The sequence below is a fragment of the Procambarus clarkii genome, chromosome 57, assembly GCF_040958095.1.
Source record: "Procambarus clarkii isolate CNS0578487 chromosome 57, FALCON_Pclarkii_2.0, whole genome shotgun sequence".
NCBI lineage: Eukaryota > Metazoa > Arthropoda > Malacostraca > Decapoda > Cambaridae > Procambarus > Procambarus clarkii.
The window spans coordinates 23782485-23810194 of NC_091206.1; the positions used below are offsets into that span (position 1 = coordinate 23782485).

At 46.3% G+C, this 27710-nt stretch overlaps 1 protein-coding gene across 6 annotated transcripts in view; it reads left to right on the plus strand.

Annotated features, from left to right (window-relative positions):
• Asap (ArfGAP domain of ASAP) overlaps window positions 1-27710 on the plus strand; it is a 956637-nt gene that overhangs the window by 565974 nt on the left and 362953 nt on the right. For all 6 annotated transcript variants that reach the window (XM_069306348.1, XM_069306344.1, XM_069306347.1 and 3 more), the window contains exon 8: window positions 2919-3015. In XM_069306348.1, the coding sequence (XP_069162449.1) occupies window positions 2919-3015 (97 nt within the window). The remainder of the gene's footprint in view (window positions 1-2918; window positions 3016-27710) is intronic.

Genomic DNA, 27710 nt, shown 5'->3' on the forward strand with positions numbered 1-27710 from the left:
CTGATATAGTTAGTTCAGGCACTAAGAATCGTCGCTATACACACATGGCGGCTGGCGGCTCCCTCACTCTTTCAAGGTCACACGCTCTAAACTTTCTTCCCCAACAATACTGTTTGCAGTGTTATTACCCTATATACACATATTATATATAAGTATCTACATGTTTTATGCACCGTAACTGTACACCTAAGCTTGTATTGCGCCCAAAGAGCATAGTGGCCACCCTCTAAACAGCTAGACAAATCGTGCAGACGACGTCACCTCCGTCACCCATATGGCTCCTCCCAGCATAATCCTTTTGCTGTTATTACACTAATACACACATTATATATAAGTATCTACATTTGTGTTCACCATAGAGAACCACTGACCTGGTATGGTGAATGCAAACAATAACAGGTAGCCACACAGTCAGTAAACGATGCTATCTCCCTCCATCTCTCAGCATCACTCCTCCCACGGCGCTAATTATTACAACAATCCTGCTATTATCACAACCCTGGTTATTTATATCACAGTCAGGGGTCATCTGTAATATTGTCATCGCTAAATAATAACAATTACGTGTATATATTTATTTTGACATTTTTTGGCAATGGTCACAATGGTTATCTTGAGTTATCTTGAGATGATTTCGGGGCTTTAGTGTCCCCGCGGCCCGGTCTTCGACCAGGCCTTCCACCCCCAGGAAGCAGCCCGTGACAGCTGACTAACACCCAGGTACCTATTTACTGCTAGGTAACAGGGGCATTCAGGGTGAAAGAAACTTTGCCCATTTGTTTCCGCCTCGTGCGGGAATCGAACCCGCGCCACAGAATTACGAGTCCTGCGCGCTATCCACCAGGCTACGAGGCCCCTTGGTCAGCAAAAAATGGTCACAAGCTGAACAGCAATGCTGTTCGCTCATGCTGCATGCGCCAGCCTTGGTTACTCCAACAGTACTGTGCCTCTCACACCTTAGAATATTGCCCACGATTTAAAAAAAAAATGGCGTCTTTTTACAAGAGCCCTGAGGAAGCTAATGTGAACCCCGTGTAGCCGTGGGCTATTTGAATCGGGCCTGGCACCCTGTGGCGTATATATACGCCATGCGCACCGTGGGACATGTTACTCAGGGCGTATATATATGCGCAGTTTAAGGGTTAATGTGGTCCTCAGGTGACAGTTTTCTATCTAGAACCACCCCTAGATCTCTTTCTTTTTTGTCGGAAATGGTCCCTTTTGCACTCAGAAGTGAAAAAGTACTATTATCCGGAACATGTGATAATCCGGCTGGGGGCCTTCCCATATAGTCCGGATAGTCGAGTGGAGACAGTATAATCTTTTTTATTTAGCCATACCTTGAGGTGCTTCCGGGGCTTAGCGTCCCCGCGGCCCGGTCTCGACCAGGCCTCCTTCCCAGGCCATAATAGTATTATAGAAGAGCCTTAGTGTGATAATGACTGGGTACAATTTTCAAATATCAGTGATTCAATGCTGTTCACGATGTTCACAGTGCTAGCCACAGCACCACAGCATTACTTCGTCCATCTAGGAATCTTCAAACGACTTTTTAGGTTCCTTTTCAAAATAAACTTGTGGTCAATTATTCATTTACAGGAATTAGTGACCAGGATTGTGGTTATAATTAGCGTTGTGCGCAGTATTGTGGAAGGAGGAATTTTGGTGAGGAAGGGAGAGAATTGAGGTAGCCTCACTGTGTGGCAGCCACTCTTGTTTTGCTCACCATACTAGCTTCGTGGTTCGCTATGGGGAACACACATGTACATGGGTATATACAGTGTGTGTGTATAGTGTAATAATAGCACCAGGAGTATGTTGAGAGGAGCTATTTTGGTGAGGGAGGTGACGTTGTAATCGTAGCATCTGCTGTGTGATTTCTCATGCAGTGTATGGTGGCCACTGTACTGTTTGGACACAATACTGGCTTACTTGCATAGTTCTGGTAAATAAAACATGTAGATAGGTATATATAACGTGTGAAAATATTGTAATAAAAGCAATAACAGTATGGTGGGAGGAGCAATGTTGGTGAGTAAGATGTTGGAGTGAGGGAGATTGGCTGGGTGTGGCTGCTCACACTCGCGGTGTTCTGAATGTGTTGATGGTAAATGTATATAGTGTGTACATATGTTGTAAATATACATAAATGAACATGAAACGTTGGTGTGAATAACTGTATGATGGGAGGCGCAATGTTGGTGAATACAATGTTGGAGGAGTGAGGGAGGGCTGGCTGGGTGTGACAGCTCACATTCGCAGTGTTCTGAATGTGTTGATGGTGAATGTATATAGTGTGTGACAGTGTATAGTCTGTAAATAGATTGTATATATACATAAATTAGCATGATACATGGTAAATATGTGCAACATATGTGTACACAAGTGTCATGCACGTAACACAGTGTCCTCGGACAGTACGGATGTTTTACTGCCGTAATATAGTGTACGTGTTCATTATACATAGGATTAGCACGTAAAAACAAATAAAATGTATTTGGAACTGTGCGCAAAAAATGAACAAAAATATATTCGCGGCAACTCGCGTGCCCCGCCCCGGGCGCCCTACTGGCCCCGGGAGCATACGTCACTGGCGAACGGGGAATGATGACGTCACGTGCCAACTTACGGACCCCATAGCAGCCAAAGCACATACAAGTTGGTTTTTTTTTTTTGACATACCCATACTGAGGGAAGGGTTTTTGACACTTTAAAAAACAACAGAATTTTTTCAAGAGAGTTTATTTCCTGTGCACTGGGGGGTGTCATATTTAGATGCGGCGCAGTTAAAGGGTTAAGAGTTAAGGCGCTATGCACTATGCAGTGATTAAGGCAAATTCATGTTGTTTGGTTTTTGTTTATTGTTTAACCACAATATATCACTATGGGTGTCACTAATTACTTGTATGTTCTTTCAGGGTGGAGTGGTGCCCCCAGTCTACCATCTTCACCGGGCACAGGGTAACAAAATTCATGGCACAACTAAAAGTGGTTATCTCTACAAGAAATCGGAAGGTATGGCCAAGACCTGCTTAAGTTAAAATGTAATACAGTGGTACCTCAGCTTACGAATTTAATCGTTCCCAGAGACGGTTCGTATGCCGAAAATTCGTAAACCGAAGTGAATTTTCCCATTAGAAATAATGTAAATTGAATTAATCCGTTCCACACTCCAAAAAAATTAACTTCAAAGTAAATTTTAGACGTAATTCACCCAAATCTTCAGTACTAAAGTATGTACAAGTTATCTTTATTGATGACTCTTGTTAGCATATGGAGACAGTGAGGAAGGGGGAGAGGAGGAGAGGTGTTAGTGTTTGGAAGGGGAATCCCCTTCCATTATAACATCAGGCAGTGATAACTTCTCTGGGGTACACTCTCTGGCACGTTTTGCCTGCTTACCACTAGGACCTACTTGTGGCTCACTGCTTGATTTTCTCATTATAAATCGATCCATAGGAGAATTGTTTTTCCCTTCGTTGTAACATTTCCAACAACACTGAATACCACTTCTTTTTCTAAATTACTCAAACCATTCCCTGCTTGCCTGTAACTCTTTTTGTATCTGCATCACTCGTTCCAGGGGTTTCGTTTAAAAGGTCTTCATGCAATTGTCTTGCGTTCTCACAAATGATGGCCTCTGAAATGCTATCACCTGCCAACTTCTTTTTCCGAGGCAAAGTTCATAACCCGATTCGGATTTTACGAAGAAATTGGGCTTGTAACCCGAAAAGTTTGTAAAGACAGGCATTCGTAAGCCAAGGTGTCACTGTATTGGGAAATTGTTTAAATATCTTTTAAGTTACTGTATGCAGATTAGTGTTGTAAATTAAATTGATTTCAAACTGTCCTTGATTTGTATAAGGTTATCCTGTAAAAACTGTGCAAATAAGACACAAATAACACTTGAATATATGGTAACATATAATTTATATTGATAAAATAGGATTAGATTCCAAAGACCCCAAAATTCTATTTTCTGGGTGGGGTGGGGTGGGGGGGGGGGATGGTTGGCTCCCAGGAGCTAGCCAGGCTGATATGGATATATTAGCTTTCTGGCATCAGTCAATGTGCATACTTACTGGGGACCTCGAACCAGAACCTGGCCACCTCAGAGGGGCACGAGGAGCAATGGCTTAGAGAAACCCACGTGTGGTTGGAAGCATTCTATGTCTGGCACCTAGAAAGGTAGGCAAAACAAACCCCCCTATTCTGGTGAAAATATTGCTCTTGAAAGCTGAACGAGTGGACAGAACTCCCCAAATGAAAATTAGCAAACAAGCATGATGTCATCACGTTGCCATGCCACTGTCTGCGCATCCCCCCCCCCTCCCGGGGAGGGGGGGGGGGATGCCTCAGACCCTCATGCCGGTGATCCACCCTTCAGTTCTTGGCTGATGTGATGATGGCGAGGTCATGTGTGTCTGGCTCCAGATTTTGTTTGTTTCTGTGCCTTGTGGCGTGAACTCTCTTTACTGGTGGAGTGAGAGCCAGGAGTAATATTCTTCGGTACTCGGGCTGAATATGTCTAGGGTTTGCTTTTCTAAGTGCCCTAAGCATTGCTTTTGGGACTTGGGGCCACCTTCCACAAGTCGTCTTGGGATCTACTTCCGCTGTGTCTTTTACTGCTTGGTACTTGGCCGCCCTTGGCATCAACTGGGGTCTTTGTTTGCCTTTGTTTACCTCAGGGTAGGAGGTAGTTTTCATCATTGGTAGGGGCGCGAGGGTACTGCACAGCTAGTTATCACCTATTACAGTGGCCAGCTCTGTTCTGCCTGGGTACTTTGTCCTCTTGTAGGGTTTTTCTTTTGTTTTTGTTTTCCCTGCCCGGTAGGGGGGGGGGGGGGGGGGGTTCCCTGCCTTTGATTGGTTGCCCTATCTATAATTAGAGTATTTATATCCATATTTGTCTTCTTGGTGGTACCTCCTGCTAGGCCCCCATGAGTGGACACATCCCAGGGGTTCAACTTTTAGAAGATTGCTTGGTAGTCTTGGGCGCCGGTTTGCAGTACCCTGCCTGGGCTTCCCTTAGTGTATTACCAAGGCTAAGGGACCTGGGAAACCCTGCGGGAGGGCTCCGTGGTCTGATGCATGCAACCCTCGAGTCCCCTCTCGCTTCGTGCTAGGTTGATGGTTGCTCTGTCTTTTTGTCTCAGGGTGACAATCACTAGTTGTGCCTCCGCCATGCTGCCTGTCGGGTCAGTGATTCTTTTGACCTGGAGTTGCGTGATGTCTGTTGTTTGTACGTGCCCCAGTTCACCCAAGCTGCTGATCATAATGCGAGAGTGCAGGCGGCAGCTGCGTTGCATGCTAGGTTCAGGTTTCTGCAACGTGATAGGTTGGATGCTTCTCCGGATGCTCCGAGACTGCCCCGTTTTGGTTTTAGGGACCCGGACATGGGGGGGTGCGAGTCGCTTCAGCTTTGGTTTCGCCCCTCCTTATCCTTCCCCTTCTGTTGTGCGTCCGGTTCATCCCCCCTTGCTTCCGGCTCCAAAACGTCTTGAGGGTTTCTGCGTTGGGGCAGGGTCTAGTTGGTGTTGAGAGTCAGGTTGTCTTTGGCGAGTCCCCTTCCGGGGTGGCGGTGGAGGCATTTGAGCTTGGTCCTCCAGCTGGAGCTTGTGGACCAGTGGGCCCCCCTTCGTTCCTGCTTTTCGGCGGCTCCTGCCTTTTCCTTAGAGGTGGGGGTGTATTGGACAGCTCAGCCCCAGGTCCTCGGGGTGAGGTTCCCAGGGGCGGGGGAGAGGTTGACTTTGGGGCATTGGGCCCCGTTGGAACCTGGTTGGGGTTTTGTACCCTCGGAGTGGGGTTTGGTGTTACAGTACAAGGAGTGGGATTCTCTTTCGCTCCCACCTCGTATGAATTGGATTTGACGTTTACCCCTCCCCGGGTTTGATTCCGGGACCCTGACGGTTCTTCGGTTCCGTCCTTCCAAAGGTTTTCGGCTTCCCGTGTCCCATTCTATATAGTGCCGGAAGCCCATGCGGCTTACCTCCTGCGCGACCCAGATTATGCTTCCGTGATGGATCTGCTTTCTTTCGTGTATGGATCTTCATGTCCTTACTGGCTTTGTTATGGAGTTCCAGAGTTGTCCTGGTTAGCAGATTTCCTCTCTTCTCTTTGGAGACATGGCATACATTCTGTCGATCCCGCACCCTTAAGTGGCAGAAGGCTCGGACGGCGTTGCAGGTTTTCCTAGGGGGGGGTGGGGGGGGCAGGGTGCAAATTTGAGCATCTTATTGCATGCTTGTTTGCCCCCTGCCCTTCTGCGAGATGTTGGTGTAATGCAGCTTCATGTGCAGATTCCTCTCTTTTGGCTGCATTGGTCGAGGAGAATTGCTTACACGTGGCCTGCTGACTTCGGCCCTGTGTTTCTTCTCCCTCCTTGAGCTGTCCTCAGACTGGCTTGAGGTGGATGTGGAAGAGTTTGGGGGTCAGGTGCATTACCCTTGGCGTCACGTGCGTTGTATGCATTGTTGAGGCTGTTTGCGCCGCTTCTACGGGATGCGGGTTCGCGTTTTTTTGCTTCTCAATTCAACTTCCCAACTCGACTCAACAATGCAGTAGTGAACTCTTGGAGTTCATTATTGCATTGAAAACTTGTTACTCATCTATTGTGTATTTAAGTGTCCAAATTCTTTATCCCCATTCTGTTCCAGTTTTGCCATAGTGCTTTGCTCTTAATTAGCCACTGGACTATGCCACATTATAACATGACACCCCCGTGATGCTCCAAATTAAAATTATAAAAAAAAAAATGATTTCATCTTGTATGATCTATGGGGGGTATGAGCTACGATGAGAGACTACAGGAACTAAGCATCACATTTCTGGAAGACATAAAAATTAAGGGGGGACATGATCATCACATTCAAGATTCTCAGAGGAATTGATAGAGTAGATAAAGACAGTTTATTTAACACAAGGGGCACATGCACTAGGGGACAGAGGTGGATATTGAGTACCCAAATGAGCCATAAACACATTAGAAAGAACCTTTTTAGTGTCAGACTGGTTGACAAATGGAATGCATTAGAAAGTGATGTGGTGGAGGCAGATTACACACAATTTCAAGTTTAGATATGGTAGAGCCCAATAGGCTCAGGAACCTGTACACCAATGGTGATAGAAATGCAAAGACAGAAATTCTTTCTTCTAAAAAGTGTCAGGGACTGGAAAGCTTGTGAAATGATACATAAAAACAAGGCAACAAAATCATTAGTGGAAGGGGGAGTAAAGAGCAAAGGGAAAGGGAACATGTTCCTGAAAGCTGTATATACCAACATAGTGAGGTCAAAAACTTTGGAGTTGCAAGATATAATTCAATTTAAGGTTGATATTATCGCATTATCAGAGATGAAACTTTAAGGAAATATATTAAATGGAGTCGTATTCCCAAGGGGCTATTCAGTTTGGAGACTTGACAGGAAAACTGGGTAGGGAAGGGAAGTGGCTGTGCTGGTGATAAAACACCTGAAGGTAAAAGAGTTAATATTTGAAAACCCTCTAGATATTGACATAATGGCATTGCAGGTCTGGAATCAGGATGATAAGCTGATAATTTTCAATGCCTACAGCCCACCAGCAAGCAACACATGGACAAAGGAAGAACTGAATAACAAATGAGAGGGCCTCATAATGGTCATGAGAGACATTATTGTACAAGCAGATAAAGATAAATCACGACTGTTGATACTGGGGGACTTCAACTTTAAAGCAATGGACTGGGAGGCCTATGAAGCAAGAACGGAGGACTTTCAGACATGTAGATTTGTGAACCTCAATCTGGAGACATTCTTGTATCAATTTGGGAGCCGGTTGGCCGAGCGGAGAGCACGCTGGACTTGTGATCCTGTGGTCCTGGGTTCGATCCCAGGCGCTGGCGAGAAACATTGGGCAGAGTTTCTTTCACCCTATGCCCCTGTTACCTAGCAGTAAAATAGGTACCTGGGTGTTAGTCAACTGTCACGGGCTGCTTCCTGGGGGTGGAGGCCTGGTCGAGGACCGGACCGCGGGGACACTAAAAAGCCCCGAAATCATCTCAAGATAACCTCAAGATAACACATCAAGCAGGACACAAGAATGAGGGAAGGAAATGTACCGTCAGTATCGGATCTAATATTCACCAGGAAAGAAGAAGAGATATTTGACATCCAGTACTTCCCTCCCATGGGAAAGAGTGATCACGTCCTGTGAGACATTAACCCTTTAACTGCACAACGCGCCAGCAGGCCCACGTCTGGGGTGCACTACGGGCCTCCAGGTATTTGTATTTTCACGTTCCATTCAAAACTCCCCGGCTACATGGGGTTCACATCAGCTTCCTCAGGGCTCTTGTAAACAGACGCCATCTTTAAAAAAAAACCATGGTCCACAGTCCTGGGTGTGAGAGCCTCGGAAGTGAATGAGCAACCAAGGCTGGCGCTTGCAGCATGAGCACACAGCACTGCTGTTAAGCGTGTGACCACAGCATCGCCTAATAATGTCAAAATATATATATATATAACTTGTATTATTTAGCCATAATAGTATTATAGAAGAGCCTGAGTGTGATAATGACTGAGTACAATGTTCCCATTGAATCAGTGATTCAATGCTGTTCACGATGTTCACAGCACTAGCCACAGCATTATTTCGTCCATCTAGGAATCTTCAAATGACTTTTTAGGTTCCTTTTCAAAATAAACTTGTGGTCAATTATTCATTTACAGGAATTAGTGCCCAGGATTGTGGTTATAATTAGCATTGTGCATAGTATTATGGAAGGAGGAATTTTGGTGAGGGAGGGAGGAAGAGAGAGAATTGAGGTAGCCTCACTGTGTGGCAGCCACTCTTGTTTTGCTCACCATACTAGCTTCGTGGTTCGCTATGGGGAACATACATGTACATGGGTATATACAGTGTGTGTGTGAATATAGTGTAATAACAGCAACAGGAGTATGTTGAGTGGAGCTATTTTGGTGAGGGAGGTGACGTCGTAATTGTAGAGTCGTCTGCTGTCTGCTGTGTGATTTCTCATGCAGTGTATGGTGGCCACTGTACTGTTTGGACACAATACTGGCTTACTTGCATAATTCTGGTAAATAAAACATGTAGATAGGTATATATAACACGTGTAAAGAGTGTAATAAAAACAATAACAGTATGGGAGCCGGTGGCTGAGTGGACAGAACACTGGACGCGTGATCCTGTGGTCTCGGGTTCGATCCCGGACGCCGGCGAGAAACGATGGGCAGAGTTTCTTTCGCCCTGATGCCCCTGTTACCTAAAAGTAAATAGGTACCTGGGGAATTAGTCAGCTGTCACGGGCGGCTTCCTGGGGGTGGAGGCCTGGTCGAGGACAGGGTCACTGGGACACTAAAACTCCGAAATCATCTCAAGATAACCTCAAGATGGTGGGAGGAGCAATGTTGGTGAGTAAGATGTTGGAGTGAGGGAGGGAGGGCTGGCTAGGTGTGGCTGCTCACACTCGCGATGTTCTGAATGTGTTGATGGTGAATGTATATAGTGTGTGACAGTGTAAAGTGTGTACATATGTTGTAAATATACATAAATGAACATGAAACATTGGTGTGAATAACTGTATGATGGGAGGAGCAATGTTGGCGAATACAATGTTGGAGGAGTGAGGGAGGGCTGGCTGGGTGTGGCTGCTCACACTGGTTTTCTGAATGTGTTGGTGAATGTATATAGTGTGTGACAGTGTATAGTGTGTAAATAGATTGTATATATACATAAATTAGCATGATACATGGTAAATATGTGCAACATAGGTGTACACAAGTGTCATGCATGTAACACAGTGCCCTCGGACAGTACGGATGTTTTACTGCCATAATATAGTGTACAACTAAATTATACATAGGATTAGCACGTAAAAACAAATAAAATGTATGTGGAACTGTGCGCAAAAAATGAACAGAAATATATTCACAGCAACTCGCGCCCTGCTCCGGGTGCCCTTTTGGCCCCGGGAGCGTACGTCACGGGCAAACAGGGAATGATGACATCTCCCGCTAACTTAAGGACCCCCATAGCAGCCAAAGTAAGTACAATTTCAAATTTTTTTTGACATACCCATACTGAGGGAAGGGTTTTTGACACTTAAAAAAAAAAAAAAAATAATAATTTTTCAAGAGAATTTATTTCCTGTGCACTGGGTGGGGGGTGTCATATTTGGAGGCGGGGCAGTTAAAGGGTTAAATATGCTTTAAGATATCATCTAGAAGAAAATGGGGACATTGAAACAGTTGATAAACTCAATTTCAAGAGAGGTCACTATGGGGAACTTCGAAAAAATTTTAACGAGTGTAATTGGACAGACTTGCTGCTAAGCAGGGAAAATGTATGCCAAATTTTGCAAAATATACGAAGAACGCACACAAACATTCATACCAAAACAGAGATGCAGGGCCAGAAAACAGGAGTTGTTCAACAGAAATTGCGAGAGGGGCCAGAGATCAAAAGACACAAAAATGAAATCAATATAGGAAGAGGGCCAAACCCCCAAACATACAAGCGATACAAAGATGCGAGAAACAACTATACGGCAGAAAGGAGAGAGGCAGAAATAAATTTTGAAAAAGGGACAGCGGATAAATGTAAAACAGAACCGGGCCTATTCTACAAATTCATAAACAACAAATTGTAGGTAAAGGATAATATCCAGAGGTTGAATATGGGAAACAGATTCACAGAAAATGAAAATGAAATGTGTGAAATATTTAATGAAAAGTTCCAAAGTGTATTTGTACAAAATAAGATCTTCAGAGAACCAGACACAATAAGAATTCCAGAGAACAACATAGAGCATATAGAGGTGTCTAGAGCTGAAGTGGAAAATATGCTAAAGGAGCTCAGTAAGAACATAGCAGTTGACCCAGATGGAGATCACCGAGTTCTGAGAAAATGTGCATCTGACCTCAGCATTCCACTTCACATGATCTTTCAGGCATCCCTGTGTACAGGAGTCGTAGCAGACGTGTGGAAACAGGCTAACATAGTTACAATCTACAAAAGTGGCAGCAGGGAAGACCCCCCCTCAATTATAGACCTGTATCATTGACAAGTGTAATAGTGAAAATATTGGAATAATAATAAAAACTAAATGGGTAGAACACCGAGAGAAATTATATATCAGACAGACAGTATGGTTTTCGATCTGGAGATCCTGTGTATCGAATTTACTCAGTTTCTATGATCGAGCCACAGAGATTTTACAGGAAAGAGATGGTTGGGTTGACTGTATCTGTCTGGACCTAAAAAATGCTTTCGACAGAGTTCCACATAAGAGGTTTTTCTGGAAACTGGAAAATATTGGAGGTAAGCATCTAACATGGATGAAAAATTTTCTGATAGATAGAAAAAGGAGGGCAGTTATCAGAGGCAATGTATCGGACTGGAGAAATGTCATAAGTGGAGTACCACAGGGTTCAGTTCTTGCACTGGTGATGTTCATTGCCTACATAAATGATCTACCAGTTGGTATACAGAATTATATGAATAGCTTTGCTGCTGATGCTAAGATAATAGGAAGGATAAGAAACTTAGATGATTGTCATGCCCTTCAAGAAAACCTGGACAAAATAAGTATATGGAGCACCACTTGGCAAATAGAATTTAATGTGAATAAATGCCATGTTATGGAATGTGGAATAGGAGAACATAGACCCCCACACAACCTATAAATTATGTGAGAAAACTTTTAAGAATTCTGATAAAGGAGGAGATCTAGGGGTGGTTCTAGATAGAAAACCATCACCTGAGGACCACATAAAGAACGTTGTGCGAGGGGCCTATGCTACGCTTTCTAACTTCAGAATTGCTTTTAAATACATGGATGGCGATATACTAAAGAAATTGTTCACGACTTTTGTTAGGCCAAAGCTAGAATATGCAGCGGTTGTGTGGTGCCCATATCTTAACCCTTGTGATGCTCAGGGTTAATTAGCATTTGTCACCCACAGGAGCATACCAAAAAAAAAAAAATATTTTTTTCTTCTAAACCTGTTAACTTGTGTTCTCTGATCATGGGAAAATAATAAACAAATCGTAAGTGGTATATAAAGCCCACTATAGGGTGGTAAGGTCTGGCAAAAAACAGGCGCTGACTCAGTGTGCGTCCCAGGCGGTCTGTTGCTCGCCAGCTGTTAGGCAGGAGTGGCCACAAAGAGATAATTACCTAATTATTTCAATGTCTCTGATTTTTCGTAGTTTTCTGGGGGGAGCCCCGTCGGCTCCCCGGAGCTATCCCAGGCTGATATGCTAATGTCAGACTTTGGCATCAGTCATGTGTATGGAGTTCTTAGGCCTACCGGGGACCACGGCCAGAACCGGGCCCCCTCAGAGAGGCAAGGGGAGCAATGGCCTATAGAAGCCCCCGTGTGGTTGGAAGCATTCTATGTCTGCCATCGACCGGAACAGGCACCCAGAAAGGTAAGCGCCTCAAAACAAACCCCTATTCTGGTTAAAATTGCTACCAAAAACCGAACTAGTGGATAGAACTCCCCAACCGAAAACAAGCAAACTAGTGTGACGTCACACACCGCCGCGCCGCTGTCTGCGCAGCTCCCCCCTCCCCGGGAGGGGGAAGGGGGAGCCCCAGACCCCCCGTGCCGGCTACCCACACCTCAGTTCTTGAGGCTGATGCTATAGGCCAGGGGTCTCCAAACTATGGCCCGCGGGCCACATCCGGCCCGCCACATAATTTCATCCGGCCCTCCAAACAAATCCCTGTGTGGTGGCCTTGAAAAAATAATTATCGTACGAATGGCATCGCAGAATTATTCAAAGCTGGGGCTGCTGACTGGTGGCGCTCAACCCGAGTCAGTTTTCCTCTCTCTCGATAGTGTGACGCACAGATACTAATACTGAAGGGGACGTTCCCTCCATGCTAGATTTGATATTTACCAGGAAGGAGGAAGAGATATTTGACATTCAGTACCTTCCTCCTTTGGGTAAAAGTGACCATGTCTTTTTGGGAATAAAGTATGCAATGCGTTATAAGCTGGAAGAAAATAAGGAGGTTGAAGCAGTTGAAAAACCAGACTTCAGGAGAGGACATTATGGTGACCTTAGAAATTTTTTTAGTGAGTATAATTGGACAGACTTGATGCTAGGCAAGGAAGTGAATGAGATGTATGGCAAGTTTTGTGAAATATATGATAAAGGCACAAAAAAAAATTTATACCAAAACAGAGATGCAGGACCAGAAAACAGGATTGGTTCGACAAATTGTGAGAGGGCAAGAGACCAAAAGACACAAAAATGGAATCAGTATAGGAAGAGGCCAAACCCCCAAACATACCAGCGATACAAAGATGCGAGAAACAATTATACAGCAGTAAGGAGAGAGGCAGAAAGAAATTTTGAAAAAGGGATAGCAGATAAATGTAAAACAGAACCGGGCCTATTCTACAAATTCATAAACAACAAATTGCAGGTAAAGGATAATATCCAGAGGTTGGAAATGGGAAACAGATTCACGGAAAATGAAAATGAAATGTGTGAAACATTAAATGAAAAGTTCCAAAGTGTGTTTGTACAAAATGAAATCTTCAGAGAACCAGACACAATAAGAATTCCAGAGAACAACATAGAGCGGATAGAGGTGTCTAGAGATGAAGTGGAAAATATGCTAAAGGAGCTCGGGAGGAACAAAGCAGCTGGCCCAGATGGCGTTTCACCATGGGTTCTGAGAGAATGTGCATCTGAGCTCAGCATTCCACTTCACCTGATCTTTCAGGCATCCCTGTGTACAGGAATCGTAGCAGACGTGTGGAAACAGGCTAACATAGTTCCAATCTACAAAAGTGGCAGCAGGGAAGACCCCCTCAATTATAGACCTGTATCATTGACAAGTGTAATAGTGAAAGTATTGGAAAAGCTAATCAAAACTAAATGGGTAGAACACCTGGAGAGAAATGATATAATATCAGACAGACAGTATGGTTTTCGATCAGGAAGATCCTGTGTATCGAATTTACTCAGTTTCTATGATCGGGCCACAGAGATATTACAGGAAAGAGATGGCTGGGTTGACTGCATCTATCTGGACCTAAAAAAGGCTTTCGACAGAGTTCCACATAAGAGGTTGTTCTGGAAACTGGAAAATATTGGAGGGGTGACAGGTAAGCTTCTATCATGGATGAAAAATTTTCTGACTGATAGAAAAATGAGGGCAGTAATCAGAGGCAATGTATCGGAATGGAGAAATGTCACAAGTGGAGTACCACAGGGTTCAGTTCTTGCACCAGTGATGTTTATTGTGTACATAAATGATCTACCAGTTGGTATACAGAATTATATGAACATGTTTGCTGATGATGCTAAGATAATAGGAAGGATAAGAAATTTAGATGATTGTCATGCCCTTCAAGAAGACCTGGACAAAATAAGTATATGGAGCACCACTTGGCAAATGGAATTTAATGTTAATAAATGTCATGTTATGGAATGTGGAATAGGAGAACATAGACCCCACACAACCTATATATTATGTGAGAAATCTTTAAAGAATTCTGATAAAGAAAGAGATCTAGGAGTGGTTCTAGATAGAAAACTATCACCTGAGGACCACATTAAGAATATTGTGCAAGGAGCCTATGCAATGCTTTCTAACTTCAGAATTGCATTTAAATACATGGATGGCGATATACTAAAGAAATTGTTCATGACTTTTGTTAGGCCAAAGCTAGAATATGCAGCTGTTGTGTGGTGCCCATATCTTAAGAAGCACATCAACAAACTGGAAAAGGTGCAAAGACATGCTACTAAGTGGCTCCCAGAACTGAAGGGCAAGAGCTACGAGGAGAGGTTAGAAGCATTAAATATGCCAAAACTAGAAGACAGAAGAAAAAGAGGTGATATGATCACTACGTACAAAATAGTAACAGGAATTGATAAAATCGACAGGGAAGACTTCCTGAGACCTGGAACTTCAAGAACAAGAGGCCATAGATTTAAACTAGCTAAACACAGTTGCCGAAGAAATATAAGAAAATTCACCTTCGCAAATAGAGTGGTAGACGGTTGGAACAAGTTAAGTGAGAAGGTGGTGGAGGCCAAGACCGTCAGTAGTTTCAAAGCGTTATATGACAAAGAGTGCTGGGAAGACGGGACACCACGAGCGTAGCTCTCATCCTGTAACTACACTTAGGTAATTACACTTAGGTAATTACTGGTAGGTATGTGTTGTGCATTACAACCAATCAGTTGTGTATAACTGTATATTGTGGGGATGGAGGGCGAGTGGGGCTTCGCTGCTTCCGTTTCAGGGAGCACAAACACTGTACAATATTCTTTTCTCTGTACTTTGACAATGCCTTTATCTTAGTTATACAAAATAGCAATTTCATTTTTTATTCCTCCGGCCCGCATAAATATGGGAAATATATAATGTGGCCCTTACATTGAAAAGTTTGGAGACCCCTGCTATAGGCGATGGTCGTGTGCTCTGGCTCCGGTGTCGCTACTGCACTGTGCTTTGCGTGTGGTGTTGGTTTTGTGGGTGCGAGAGCCAGGAGTTATCTTCAGTACTCGGGCTGCATGCGCCTAGGGCTGCCTTCCCTAGGTGCCCTGTAAGTACTGCCCTTGGGGCTTGGGGCCACCTTCCACAGGCTCCTCGGGGTCTGCCTCTGCTGGTCCGTTTTACCTTTCGGTTTTTCGGCCGCCTGTTGGGCTCTTGGGTGTTCTGTTCTCCCTTGTTACCGGCAGGTAAGAGGCAGTTTGCACTGGTAGGGGCGCAGGGTGCTGCTCAGCTTGTATTTCCCGACATCGCGGCCGGCTCTGTTCCTTGGGGTTCGCAGTCCTCTTGCGGGGTTTTGTTTTTCTTTTTGTTTTTGCCTGGTGGGGGGTTCTGTCATTTTATTCAGTTTGTTTTTGTCCTTCCACTGTTCTCCTAGGTGGCACCCCCTGCTAGGTCCCCGTGAGTGTACACGTCCCTGGGGTTCAGCTTTAGAAGTTTGCTTGGTAGTTTTGGGTGCCGGTTTGCAGCACCCTGCCTGGGACTACCTGAGCGCGAGTCCTCTTAAAGTAAACGCTCAGGACCCTGGGAATCCCCTAGGGGGCGCATGGGTCCGATGGATGTGACCCCGGAGTCCCCACTCGCTGTGTGCGAGTTTGAGGGTTGCTCGGTCCCCTTGTCTCGGGGTGACACTCATTGTTTTTTCCTCTGCCACGCTGCCTGTTGGGTCGGTGATACTTTCGACCCTGAGTCCTGCGAGTGTTGCTGCTTGCTTGTGACTCAATTTACCCAATCCTCTGATTCTATTCGGGTACAGGCGGCGTGTGCGTTGCAGTCTAGGTTTCGTCTGTTGCAACGCGCTCGGTTGGTTGCTTCCCCGGATGCCCCGGGGCTCCCCGCTTTGCTTTTCGAGACCCGGACTTGGGGGTGGGGGTCGCTTCGATCCTGGTTCTGTCCGCACCTCCTCATCCTTCCCCTTCTGTTCGTTCTGGTCCCCCGCCCCTGCTTCCGGCCCCGAAGCGTCTGAGGGTTTCAGGGTCGGAGAAGGGGATACTTGATCTCGAGACTCGGGCAGCTTCGGGGAGTGCCCCTTCCGGGGGGGCGGCAGAGGCATTCGAGTCTTGTCTCCCGGCCGAAGCTTCAGGGTCTGACCAGTGGGCCCCCCTTCCTCCAGCTTTTCCGGCTGCTCCGTCCTTGTCTTGTGGGGTCGGGGCTTGGGGAGAGGACTCGGCCTCGGGTCCTGTGGTGAAGGACCTCGAGGCTAGGGAGGGGCCTTGGGCCCCGCTGGACCCCGCCTGGGTTTTTCTTCCCACTGAGCGGGGCTTATTGTTACAAGGAGTGGGGTTTTCTTTTCCCCCCTCTGCGTACGAGTTGGATTTGGTGTCGGCCCCTCCCCGGGTTCGGTTCCGTGTTCCCCCGGGTACGTCGGTTCCGTCCTTCCGGAGGTTTTCGGCTTATCGCATCCAACCTGGTGTGGTGCGAGCGGCCTTTGCAGCTTACCTCCTGCGTGACCCGGATTATGCCTCGGAAATGGATCCGTCCCCGTTCAGGTTTGGGACTTCGTTCCCTTTCTGGCTCCGTTACGAGGTTCCGGAGTCGTCCTGGCTAGCAGACTGCCCCTTGTTTGGTCTGGATTCCTGGCATTCCTTCTGTCGTTCCCGCACGCTGGAGTGGCGGGAAGCTTCCACGGTGCTTCAGGTTTTCCTGGGGGGCGAACTTGAGTACCTGAATGAGTGCTTGTTTGCCCCTGCCCTTCCCCGCGATGTGGGGAAGCTCCATGTGCAGGTTCCCTCCCTTTCGGCGGCGCTCGTTGCGGAGGACTTGCGCGCCCGGGGCCTTTTGAGTTCGGCCTTGCGGTTCTTTTCCCTCCTGGAGCTGTCTTCGGATTGGCTCATGGAGGATGTGGGGACGCTTGGGTCCGTCCCGGGGTCCGGCACCTTGTCCTCGGCTGCGCGTTTGTCGGCTGCCTTGTTGAAGCTGTTCACGCCGATTTTGAGGGATGCGGTTTCCCTGTTTTATGCTTCCCAACTCGCGTGTCGGCAGGCGGTGCTGGGTTCCTGCGTGGAATCTGCTTGGGCTCTGGCTCTTAGGCGTTCTTCACCTTTTTGTTTTCTCCTGTTTGTGGAGTCGGCCGTGGCGCAGTTTATTCAGGCTGCGTCGGCGGCTTGTCGTCCGATGTCGGACTTGTTGGTTTTCCGGGGGTCCCGGGGTGGGTCTTCCCGGAAAGGTCGTGCCAGGGCTCTGGGTTCCTCTCGTCGTGGTAGGCCTCTGGTGTCAGGTTCGGGGTTGGCTCCTCCTGCGGACCCTCCCCTCGTCTGGTCGGCGCGGTGTTCGCGCTGTGCGGGGTTCTGGGTCTCGTAAGGGTCGCCGGCCTTTTCGCGGTTTGCCCCCTTGACGGGGCGATGGGGGGGCGGCTTGCACTGTTCGCCCGCGCCTGGTCCCACGATTCGTGGGCGTTTCGGGTCGTGTCTCGCGGCCTGCGGTGGCGTTGGGTGGCCCCCTTCCCCCTTTGGGGGGTCGGGAGTGGCAGGGCAGGGTTCTTCCCCTGCGCTCTGTCGAGTCGCCTTGGAGTGGGTACGCTAGGGCGTCGTCGAAACGACGTCGTCCCTCAGATGGGTTTCCCGTCTGTTTCCGGTTCCGAAACGGGACTGCGCGGACCTGCGGTTCATTCTGGACTTGTCCCGTCTGAACCCCTGGGTTCATTGCCCCTCCTTTCGGATGACTACGCTGTCTCAGGTTCGGCTCCTCTTGGAGCCGGGAGCTTGGATGGTGTCCCTGGACCTCCGGGACGCTTATTGGCATGTCCCGATTCATCCGCAATTCAGGGACTGGCTCGGTTTTGTTGTGGGGCGTCTGAGTTACCGCTTTCATTGTCTCCCGTTCGGGTTAAACCTGGCACCTCGCGTGTTCACGCGCCTTACACGGGTTGTGGTGGCTCGTTTGCGTCTCCTAGGTGTTCGGGTGTTGGCCTACCTCGACGACTGGCTGGTTTGGGCTCCCAGCCAGTCAGCTTGCTTGCTAGCCATGGATTTGGTTCTTTCCCAGCTCGCTGGGTTCGGGTTCTTGGTGAACTGGAGGAAGTCCCATCTGGTTCCCATCTCAGGTTCGGACTTGGCTGGGTCTCGTTTGGGACTCTCGAACCGCCTCCTTGTCTCTCCCTCCGGAGTCTCTCCTGCGGCTGCGGTCCCGCCTTCGTCTGTTTCTGGAGGGCCCTCGGGTCACCCGGCGGTTGCTCGAGGGGCTGTGCGGGAGCCTGAACTTCGCGATGGTGGTCTACCCGCCGGGTCGGGTTTGGCTTCGACGGCTGTTCTGGTTCCTTCGGGGTTCCCCCTTCCGCCTCTCGCGATGGCAGAGTTCGACCCCCGGAGGCCTTGCGTCGGTTGCTGCGTCACCGGCTTCCTCTTCGGGTTTTTCGGGGTTCAGTGCCTTGGCGCCTACCCGAGCCCTCGCTCGATGTGTACACGGATGCGTCGTCTATCGGCTGGGGTTTTGTGACCAGTGCTCACCAGGCCGGCCAGGGGCGTTGGGATCCGTCCTTCCGTCGAGCTTACAGCACAGTGCGGGAGTTCGCGGCAGTGTGGTTTGCTCTGGGGAGGATTCGGGTGGCCCGCGGATCGACGATTCGGCTCCATTCGGACTGTTCTCCGGTGGTTCATTGCCTGAACCGCGGGGGTTCGATGCGGTCCTTGTCTCTTTGGGGTTGGTCGCTTCGGGTGACTCGTCTGCTGAGTTCTCGGGGTTTGGCTTTCCTGGCGGTTCACGTATGGGGCGTGTCCAACGTCTTGGCCGACGCCCTGTCTCGCTTCGTTCCCCTCTCCACGGAGTGGATGGTCGACGACGGGTCCTTCCGTTGGCTTTGCCAGACATTCGGGCGCCCCGAAGTGGACCTCTTCGCGTCGGCGTGGTCGCGGCGTCTTCCCGTTTATGCGGCGCCCTTCCCCGATCGCGAGGCCGTCGGGGTCAATGCCTTTCGGCTAGACTGGTCGAGGTGGGGTTTCCTGTACCTCTTTCCCCCGGTTCGGCTGTTGCTCCAGGTCCTGACTTGTTTGTAGACTTACCAGGGGAGAGTTGTCCTTCTGGCCCCTTGGTGGCCGGCCCAGCCTTGGTTTCAGGCGCTGGTTGCTCGGTGTCCGAACCCGAGGGTTTTCCCGCGGCTCCGCCTCTTTCAGCAGATCGGGCCGGTACGTCACGTGGCTGGTTCAATCTTCTCCTCGAGTCTTCGCGTATGGTTTTTCTGACTCGAGTCTATCATCATCTCTATGGTGATCAGGTGGCCTCCTTGTTGGTGTCCCACCTGAGGGCTTCTTCTCGGCGGCAGTATGAAGTTTCCTGGCGGTCCTTCCGTTTCTTTTTGCGTCTTCGTCGTGTTAGTTCCTTGTCTGTTCGGGTGGTCTTGTCCTTCCTCTCGTGGTTGTTTCAGGACCGTCATCTTATGCCAAACACTGTCGCTTCGTATCGTGCGGCGCTGGCGGAGCCGCTTCAGCTTGCCTTCGGTATCGATGTTACGTCTGCGCCGTTTCGCCAGCTGTCTCGTGCATTGTTTCACCTCCGGCCTGCTCATGCGTCGCCTGAGCCGTCCTGGTCTTTGGACAGAGTGCTCGCTTTCCTTTCATCTCCTCGTTTCGTTGTGGCCCCTTCGGTCCAGGATTGTTTTTCCAAGGCACTTTTCTTGTTGGCTTTGGCCTCTGGGGGTCGGGTAGGGGAGCTTCATGCTCTCCTCCGGCGCAGGGGTTTCTGCTCTTTTGGTCGTGGTGATTGTTTTGTTCGTTTGCAGCCGTCTCCTTCTTTTCTGGCGAAGAATGAGACTGCTGCGTTCCGGAGGGGTCCATGGGTGGTTGATGCTTGGTTGGTCAGGCCGGGGGTGCATCATGTTTTGTGTCCGGTTGCGGCGCTTCACCGTTATTTGCGTGCCACAGCTTCTGTGTCCGGGGACGCGCTGTGGGTTAATCCGGTTTCCCTTCTTCCCTGTTCGTGGGTTCGGGACTCTCAGATCGTCCGCAGGGTTATTAAGTCCAGCCAGCCTGCGGTCTATCCCCGTGCCCATGACGTTCGTAAGTTCGCGGCTCTTGCTGCCGTCTTTGGGAATATGTCTTGATCTGATATTCGGGCGCAGGGATTTTGGCGGTCGAACAGGGTCCTGGCTGCTTGTTACCTTGTGAATGTCCCTGGGCCCCGTTGGGCCTGTGTTGCTTTGGGTCGGCGGTTGCAGCCAGTTGTCTCGGCCTCGAGTTGAGGGGTGAGCGACGACCGCCTCCCAGGTAAGTCCCTCTTTTTCTGTCTGTGGGTAGTTAGCTCCGGGGAGCCGACGGGGCTCCCCCCAGAAAACCAGCGTTGAATGTAATGAAACGCCATTTTCTGGGTGAGTCCCGGAGGCTCCCCGGCATCCCTCCCTCCCTCCGGTCGGCGTTTTTTCGCGTTTTTGACATCCAGCCTCAAGAACTGAGGTGTGGGTAGCCGGCGCGGGGGGTCTGAGGCTCCCCCTTCCCCCTCCCGGGGAGGGGGGCGCTGCGCAGACAGCGGCGCGGCGGTGTGTGACGTCACACTAGTTTGCTTGTTTTCGGTTGGGGAGTTCTATCCACTAGTTCGGTTTTTGGTAGCAATTTTAACCAGAATAGGGGTTTGTTTTGAGGCGCTTACCTTTCTGGGTGCCTGTTCCGATCGATGGCAGACATAGAATGCTTCCAACCACACGGGGGCTTCTATAGGCCATTGCTCCCCTTGCCTCTCTGAGGGGGGCCGTGGTCCCCGGTAGGCCTAAGAACTCCATACACATGACTGATGCCAAAGTCTGACATTAGCATATCAGCCTGGGATAGCTCCGGGGAGCCTCCGGGACTCACCCAGAAAATGGCGTTTCATTACATTCAACGCTGGTTTTTTGCTGTAATATTATTCAATAGTCTGTAGTGTGATGTATTTATATAATGAAATGAGTAAATCATCCCTGTACTAAAAAATATGGTGTGCATATTGTGGATTCAATTATTATGTTCATCAAACGGTGATCAAATACTTGGTTGGTTATTACACTATATACACAGGTTATATATAAGTATCTGCATGTTTTGTGTATCTGCAAGGTTGGCAAATTTTGGTCAATAAGACAAGACCTATCCAAGGAAGACAGAGAAAAGCTGAAAATGAACTTGATTGAGGCAAAACGTCTAAATGGGGATAGAAATGAAGAAGACAGAAATTCTTTTTTTTACAAAGTGACAGGGACTGGAAAGCTTGTGAAATGGTACATAAAAACAAAGCAACAAGATCAGTAGTGGAAGGGGGAGTAAAGAGCAAAGGAAAAGGGAACATGTTTCTGAAAATTGTATATACCAACATAGATGGAGTGAGGTCAAAAACTTTGGAGTTGCAAGATATAATCCAGCTTAGGGTCCCAGATATTGTTGCATTATCAGAAACGAAACTTGAAGGAAATATAATAAATGAAGTCATATTCCCAAGAGGCTACTCAGTTTGGAGACGTGACAGGAAAACTAGGAAGGGAGGAGGAGTGGCTGTACTGGTGAAAAAACACCTGAAGGTAAAAGAGTTAATATTTGAAAACCCTCAAGATATTGACATAATGGCATTGCAGGTCTGGAATCAGGATGATAAGCTGATAATTGTAAATGCCTACAGCCCACCAGCAAGCAACACGTGGACAAAGGAAGAACTGGATGACAAACGAGAGGGCCTCATAATGGTCATGAGAGATATTATTGTACAAGCAGATAAAGATAAATCACGACTGTTGATACTGGGGGACTTCAACTTTAGAGCAATAGACTGGGAGGCCTATGAAGCAAGAACGGAGGACTTTTGGACATGCAGATTTGTGAACCTCATTCTGGAGACATTCTTGTATCAACACATAAAGCAAGCCACAAGAATGAGGGAAGGAGATATACCGTCAGTACTGGATCTAGTATTCACCAGGAAAGAAGCAGAGATTTTTGACATCCAGTACCTTCCTCCCTTGGGAAAGAGTGATCACGTCCTGTTAGACATTAAATATGCTTTAAGATATCATCTAGAAGAAAATGGGGACATTGAAACAGTTGATAAACTCGATTTAAAGAGAGGCAACTATGGGGAACTTCGAAATTTTTTTAATGAGTGTAATTGGGCAGAATTGTTGCTAGGCAGGGAAGTAAATGAAATGTATGCCAAATTTTTAAACCTATACGAGGAAGGCACACAAACATTCATACCAAAACAGAGATGCAGGACCAGAAAACAGGATTGGTTCGACAGAAATTGTGAGAGGGCAAGAGACCAAAAGACACAAAAATGGAATCAGTATAGGAAGAGGCCAAACCCCCAAACATACCAGCGATACAAAGATGCGAGAAACAATTATACAGCAGTAAGGAGAGAGGCAGAAAGAAATTTTGAAAAAGGGATAGCAGATAAATGTAAAACAGAACCGGGCCTATTCTACAAATTCATAAACAACAAATTGCAGGTAAAGGATAATATCCAGAGGTTGAAAATGGGAAACAGATTCACGGAAAATGAAAAGGAAATGTGTGAAACATTAAATGAAAAGTTCCAAAGTGTGTTTGTACAAAATGAAATCTTCAGAGAACCAGACACAATAAGAATTCCAGAGAACAACATAGAGCGGATAGAGGTGTCTAGAGTTGAAGTGGAAAATATGCTAAAGGAGCTCGGGAGGAACAAAGCAGCTGGCCCAGATGGCGTTTCACCATGGGTTCTGAGAGAATGTGCATCTGAGCTCAGCATTGCACTTCACCTGATCTTTCAGGCATCCCTGTTCTGTCTTGTGTTGATACTTTTAATACCCTATTAATATCCCCTCCTGTTCTGTCTTGTGTTATGCCACATCACCCTTCCCACCTCACTCAAATGTAGATATAATATCAGAGAGACGTAAGTTCTAATCAGTTGTGTATTTGTGAAGTCTTTGAAAATGTAATAAGTTTTACGAAACGCGCCCGTGTCGCGTCAGACTAGAAATAAAAATGAATTTTGGAGAAGTGATTTTTGATTTACCTCCAACAGTGAAGCGTAATGTACGAAAGATTGAGAAAATTCGTGTTAGAATTATTAATCTTACTTTTTCGGTCATATTTAATAATATATATATATATATATATATATATATATATATATATATATATATATATATAATATCGTACCTAGTAGCCAGAATACACTTCTCAGCCTACTATGCAAGGCCCTATTTGCCTAATAAGCCAAGTTTTCATGAATTAATTATTTTTCGACTACCTAACCTAACCTAACTTTTTAGGCTACCTAACCTAACCTAACCTATGAAGATAGGTTAGGTTAGGTAGGGTTGGTTAGGTTCGGTCATATATCTACGTTAATTTTAACTCCAATAAAAAAAATTGACCTCATACATAATGAAATGGGTAGCTTTATCATTTCATAAGAAAAAAATGAGAAAATATATTAATTCAGGAAAACTTGGCTTATTAGGCAAATTGGGCCTTGCATAGTAGGCTGAGAAGTGCGTTCTGGCTACTAGGTACGACATATAAATATACAGTAGAACCTCTATTAACGAGTTTAATCCGTTCTGGCACCGAGCTCGTTACCTGGAAAACTCGTCTTTGGAAACAAATTTCCCCATTTAAAATAAAGGAAATAAATTTAATCCGTTCCACTCCCAAAAACATCCATACTTGTATGACTTTTTTTATGTAAATATAATACTGCACATGTAAATATAAATGTTTTGTTGTAGTGTTTTATTATTTACTTTACCTTATGAAGAGTAGTTGCTGGCTTGAGGGAGACGATGGAGAGGTGGGAAGGAGGAGAGGGGTTATGGTGTGGAAGGAGAATCCACCTCTGAGTCAGGCGAACTCTCTCTTCTTGGGAATTTCACTCAAATTTCATTTCAAATGTCACACAACGATGCGTTAGACCAGCACCAAATAAAAAACTACGTTGATTACACTCGTTGTGTCAACAATATAATAGTCTTACCACGAAGATACAATACAATGCCGTTTTCTCAAATAGGCAATGTGGTTATTAAAGAAAACGGAAATTTCATGGCAAACATGTATACAATCCCCAAGTCGATCGGATAAGAATTGGATTTTATAGAAATATTTGCTCTAATGATGCTTGAGCACGGTGTTTGGGTGCATTCAAGAGAAAAAAAGTGTGTTACGTTCAAGCGACATATACCTGCGAAAGTGATAACACTTTCATAAAGTGTTATCACAAAGTGATAAATTAATTAAACATTTTCACACACTGGGTTGTCACTGCTTTATCAGGGCAGCTTTTCCAAGAATGCGTTCACCTTTTCAAACATTCCAAACACTTCCCTGATCTCAGTGGAAGAGGCAGCATCCTCCCTTACCTCCTCATTCCCTTACTAATGGTGTAAATTGTTGATGAGGACCTGCCATACTTCCTTGTGAGATCAATCACACAGACACCACACTCATGCTTTGCTATAATTTCCTTCTTGAAATCCATAATAATTGTGTCTTTCTTCCTCTTGAAAACACTATCTTTAGCAAGCAGTTTCTTTGGAGACATCGTGTGTTACAAATTGTAGTCGCAAAACCACTAAAAACCCAAAGAAAAGCTCAAATAAATCAAGAGGGATGCTTGTCGTGTGAGATACAACAACACTGGCGTCGGAGGCGTCCGAGAATTTGCGAGAACCCGCGAGACGCTAGGAAGCGCCATGTGGTTTCACTCGTTAATAGAGGCGAGCTCGTCAATAGAGACAAATTTGCTGCGAGTGGCTTGCTCGTTACTGGAAAAACTCGTTAATAGAGCCACTCGTTAATAGAGGTTCCACTGTATATATATATATATATATATATATATATATATATTAGTATATTTTGGTAGCAGTCTTTCCTGTAGACATATATTATTAAATGTGACCGAAAAAGTAAGATTAATAATTCTAACACGAATTTTCTCAATCTTTCGTACATTTCTTTTCACTGTTGGAGGTAAATCAAAAATCAATTCTCCAAAATTCATTTTTATTTCTAGTCTGACGCGACACGAGCGCGTTTCGTAAAACTTATTACATTTTCAAAGACTTCACAAATACACAACTGAATAGAACTTACGCATCTCCGATTTTATATCTACATTTGAGTGAGGTGGAAGGGGTGATGTGGCATTAACACAAGACAGAACAAGATGTGGCATTAATAGGGTATTAATTTCATCAACACAAGACAGAACAAGAAGTGGTATTAATAGGGTATTAATTTCATCAACACAAGACAGAACACGAAACAATGGATATTGAATAGAAGTGTTTGTAGAAAGCCTATTGGTCCATATTTCTTGATGCTTCTATATTGGAGCGGAGTCTTGAGGTGGGTAGAATATAGTTGTGCAATAATTGGCTGTTGATTGCTGGTGTTGACTTCTTGATGTGTAGTGCCTCGCAAACGTCAAGCCGCCTGCTATCGCTGTATCTATCGATGATTTCTGTGTTGTTTACTAGGATTTCTCTGGCGATGGTTTGGTTGTGGGAAGAGATTATATGTTCTTTAACCCTTGCACTGCTCACCAATTTTCGGCAAAAACGTCTTGGTGCAATTGTCAAGGACATATTGAAGTTATTTTTACAAATGTTCAGGTAAATTTAATGTCAAAATGTTTCCAAAGTCAACTATTTCCATTTCAAAACACAAATAGTAATGAAAACATTAAAAAACATTAAAATATAGCCAAATTAAAAAACAAAAAGCACAACTCTCTGAGCGCCTAAAGGCGCTTTGCGCAGTGCAGTGGTTAATGGAGCCCTGTTGCTTATGCATCGTTAAACGCCTAGAAAGAGACGTTGTTGTCTTGCCTATATACTGGGTTTTTTGGAGCTTACAGTCCCCAAGAGGGCATTTGAAGGCATAGACGACGTTAGTCTCTTTTAAAGCGTTCTGTTTTGTGTCTGGAGAGTTTCTCATGAGTAGGCTGGCCGTTTTTCTGGTTTTATAGTAAATCGTCAGTTGTATCCTCTGATTTTTGTCTGTAGGGATAACGTTTCTATTAACAATATCTTTCAGGACCCTTTCCTCCGTTTTATGAGCTGTGGAAAAGAAGTTCCTGTAAAATAGTCTAATAGGGGGTATAGGTGTTGTGTTAGTTGTCTCTTCAGAGGTTGCATGGCTTTTCACTTTCCTTCTTATGATGTCTTCGACGAAACCATTGGAGAAGCCGTTATTGACTAGGACCTGCCTTACCCTACAGAGTTCTTCGTCGACTTGCTTCCATTCTGAGCTGTGGCTGAGAGCACGGTCGACATATGCGTTAACAACACTCCTCTTGTACCTGTCTGGGCAGTTGCTGTTGGCATTTAGGCACATTCCTATGTTTGTTTCCTTAGTGTAGACTGCAGTGTGGAAACCTCCGCCCTTTTCCATGACTGTTACATCTAGAAAGGGCAGCTTCCCATCCTTTTCCATCTCGTAAGTGAAACGCAGCACGGAACTCTGCTCAAATGCCTCCTTCAGCTCCTGCAGATGTCTGACATCAGGCACCTGTGTAAAAATGTCGTCAACATACCTGCAGTATATGGCCGGTTTCAAGTTCATGTCGACTAAGACTTTTTGCTCGATGGTACCCATGTAGAAGTTTGCAAACAGGACACCTAGGGGAGAACCCATGGCGACCCCATCTACTTGCTTATACATGTGCCCATCCGGGCTCAAGAAGGGTGCCTCTTTAGTACAAGCTTGGAGTAGTTTCCTCAGAATATTTTCTGGTATGTCAAGAGGAGTACAGGCTGGATCACGATACACTCTGTCGGCTATCATTCCGATTGTCTCGTCCACAGGTACATTGGTAAACAGCGATTCTACGTCCAACGAGGCTCTTATCCCTGTGGCCCGTGTGCCCCGCAGTAAGTCAACAAATTCCTTTGGAGACTTCAGGCTGAAGGCGCAAGGAACATAAGGAGTCAGCAGGCCGTTGAGTTGCTTCGCCAGTCTGTACGTGGGTGTGGGTATCTGGCTAATGATTGGCCGAAGTGGGTTTCCAGGCTTGTGTGTCTTGACATTTCCATATGCATATCCAGGTTTATATTCCCCAATGATCTTTGGCAGGTGGAGTCCGGATTTCTTGGCGTTCACAGTTTCGATCAGTTTGTTTCCAAACTGAAGTCTCCAAAGGAATTTGTTGACTTACTGCGGGGCACACGGGCCACAGGGATAAGAGCCTCGTTGGACGTAGAATCGCTGTTTACCAACGTACCTGTGGACGAGACAATCGGAATGAT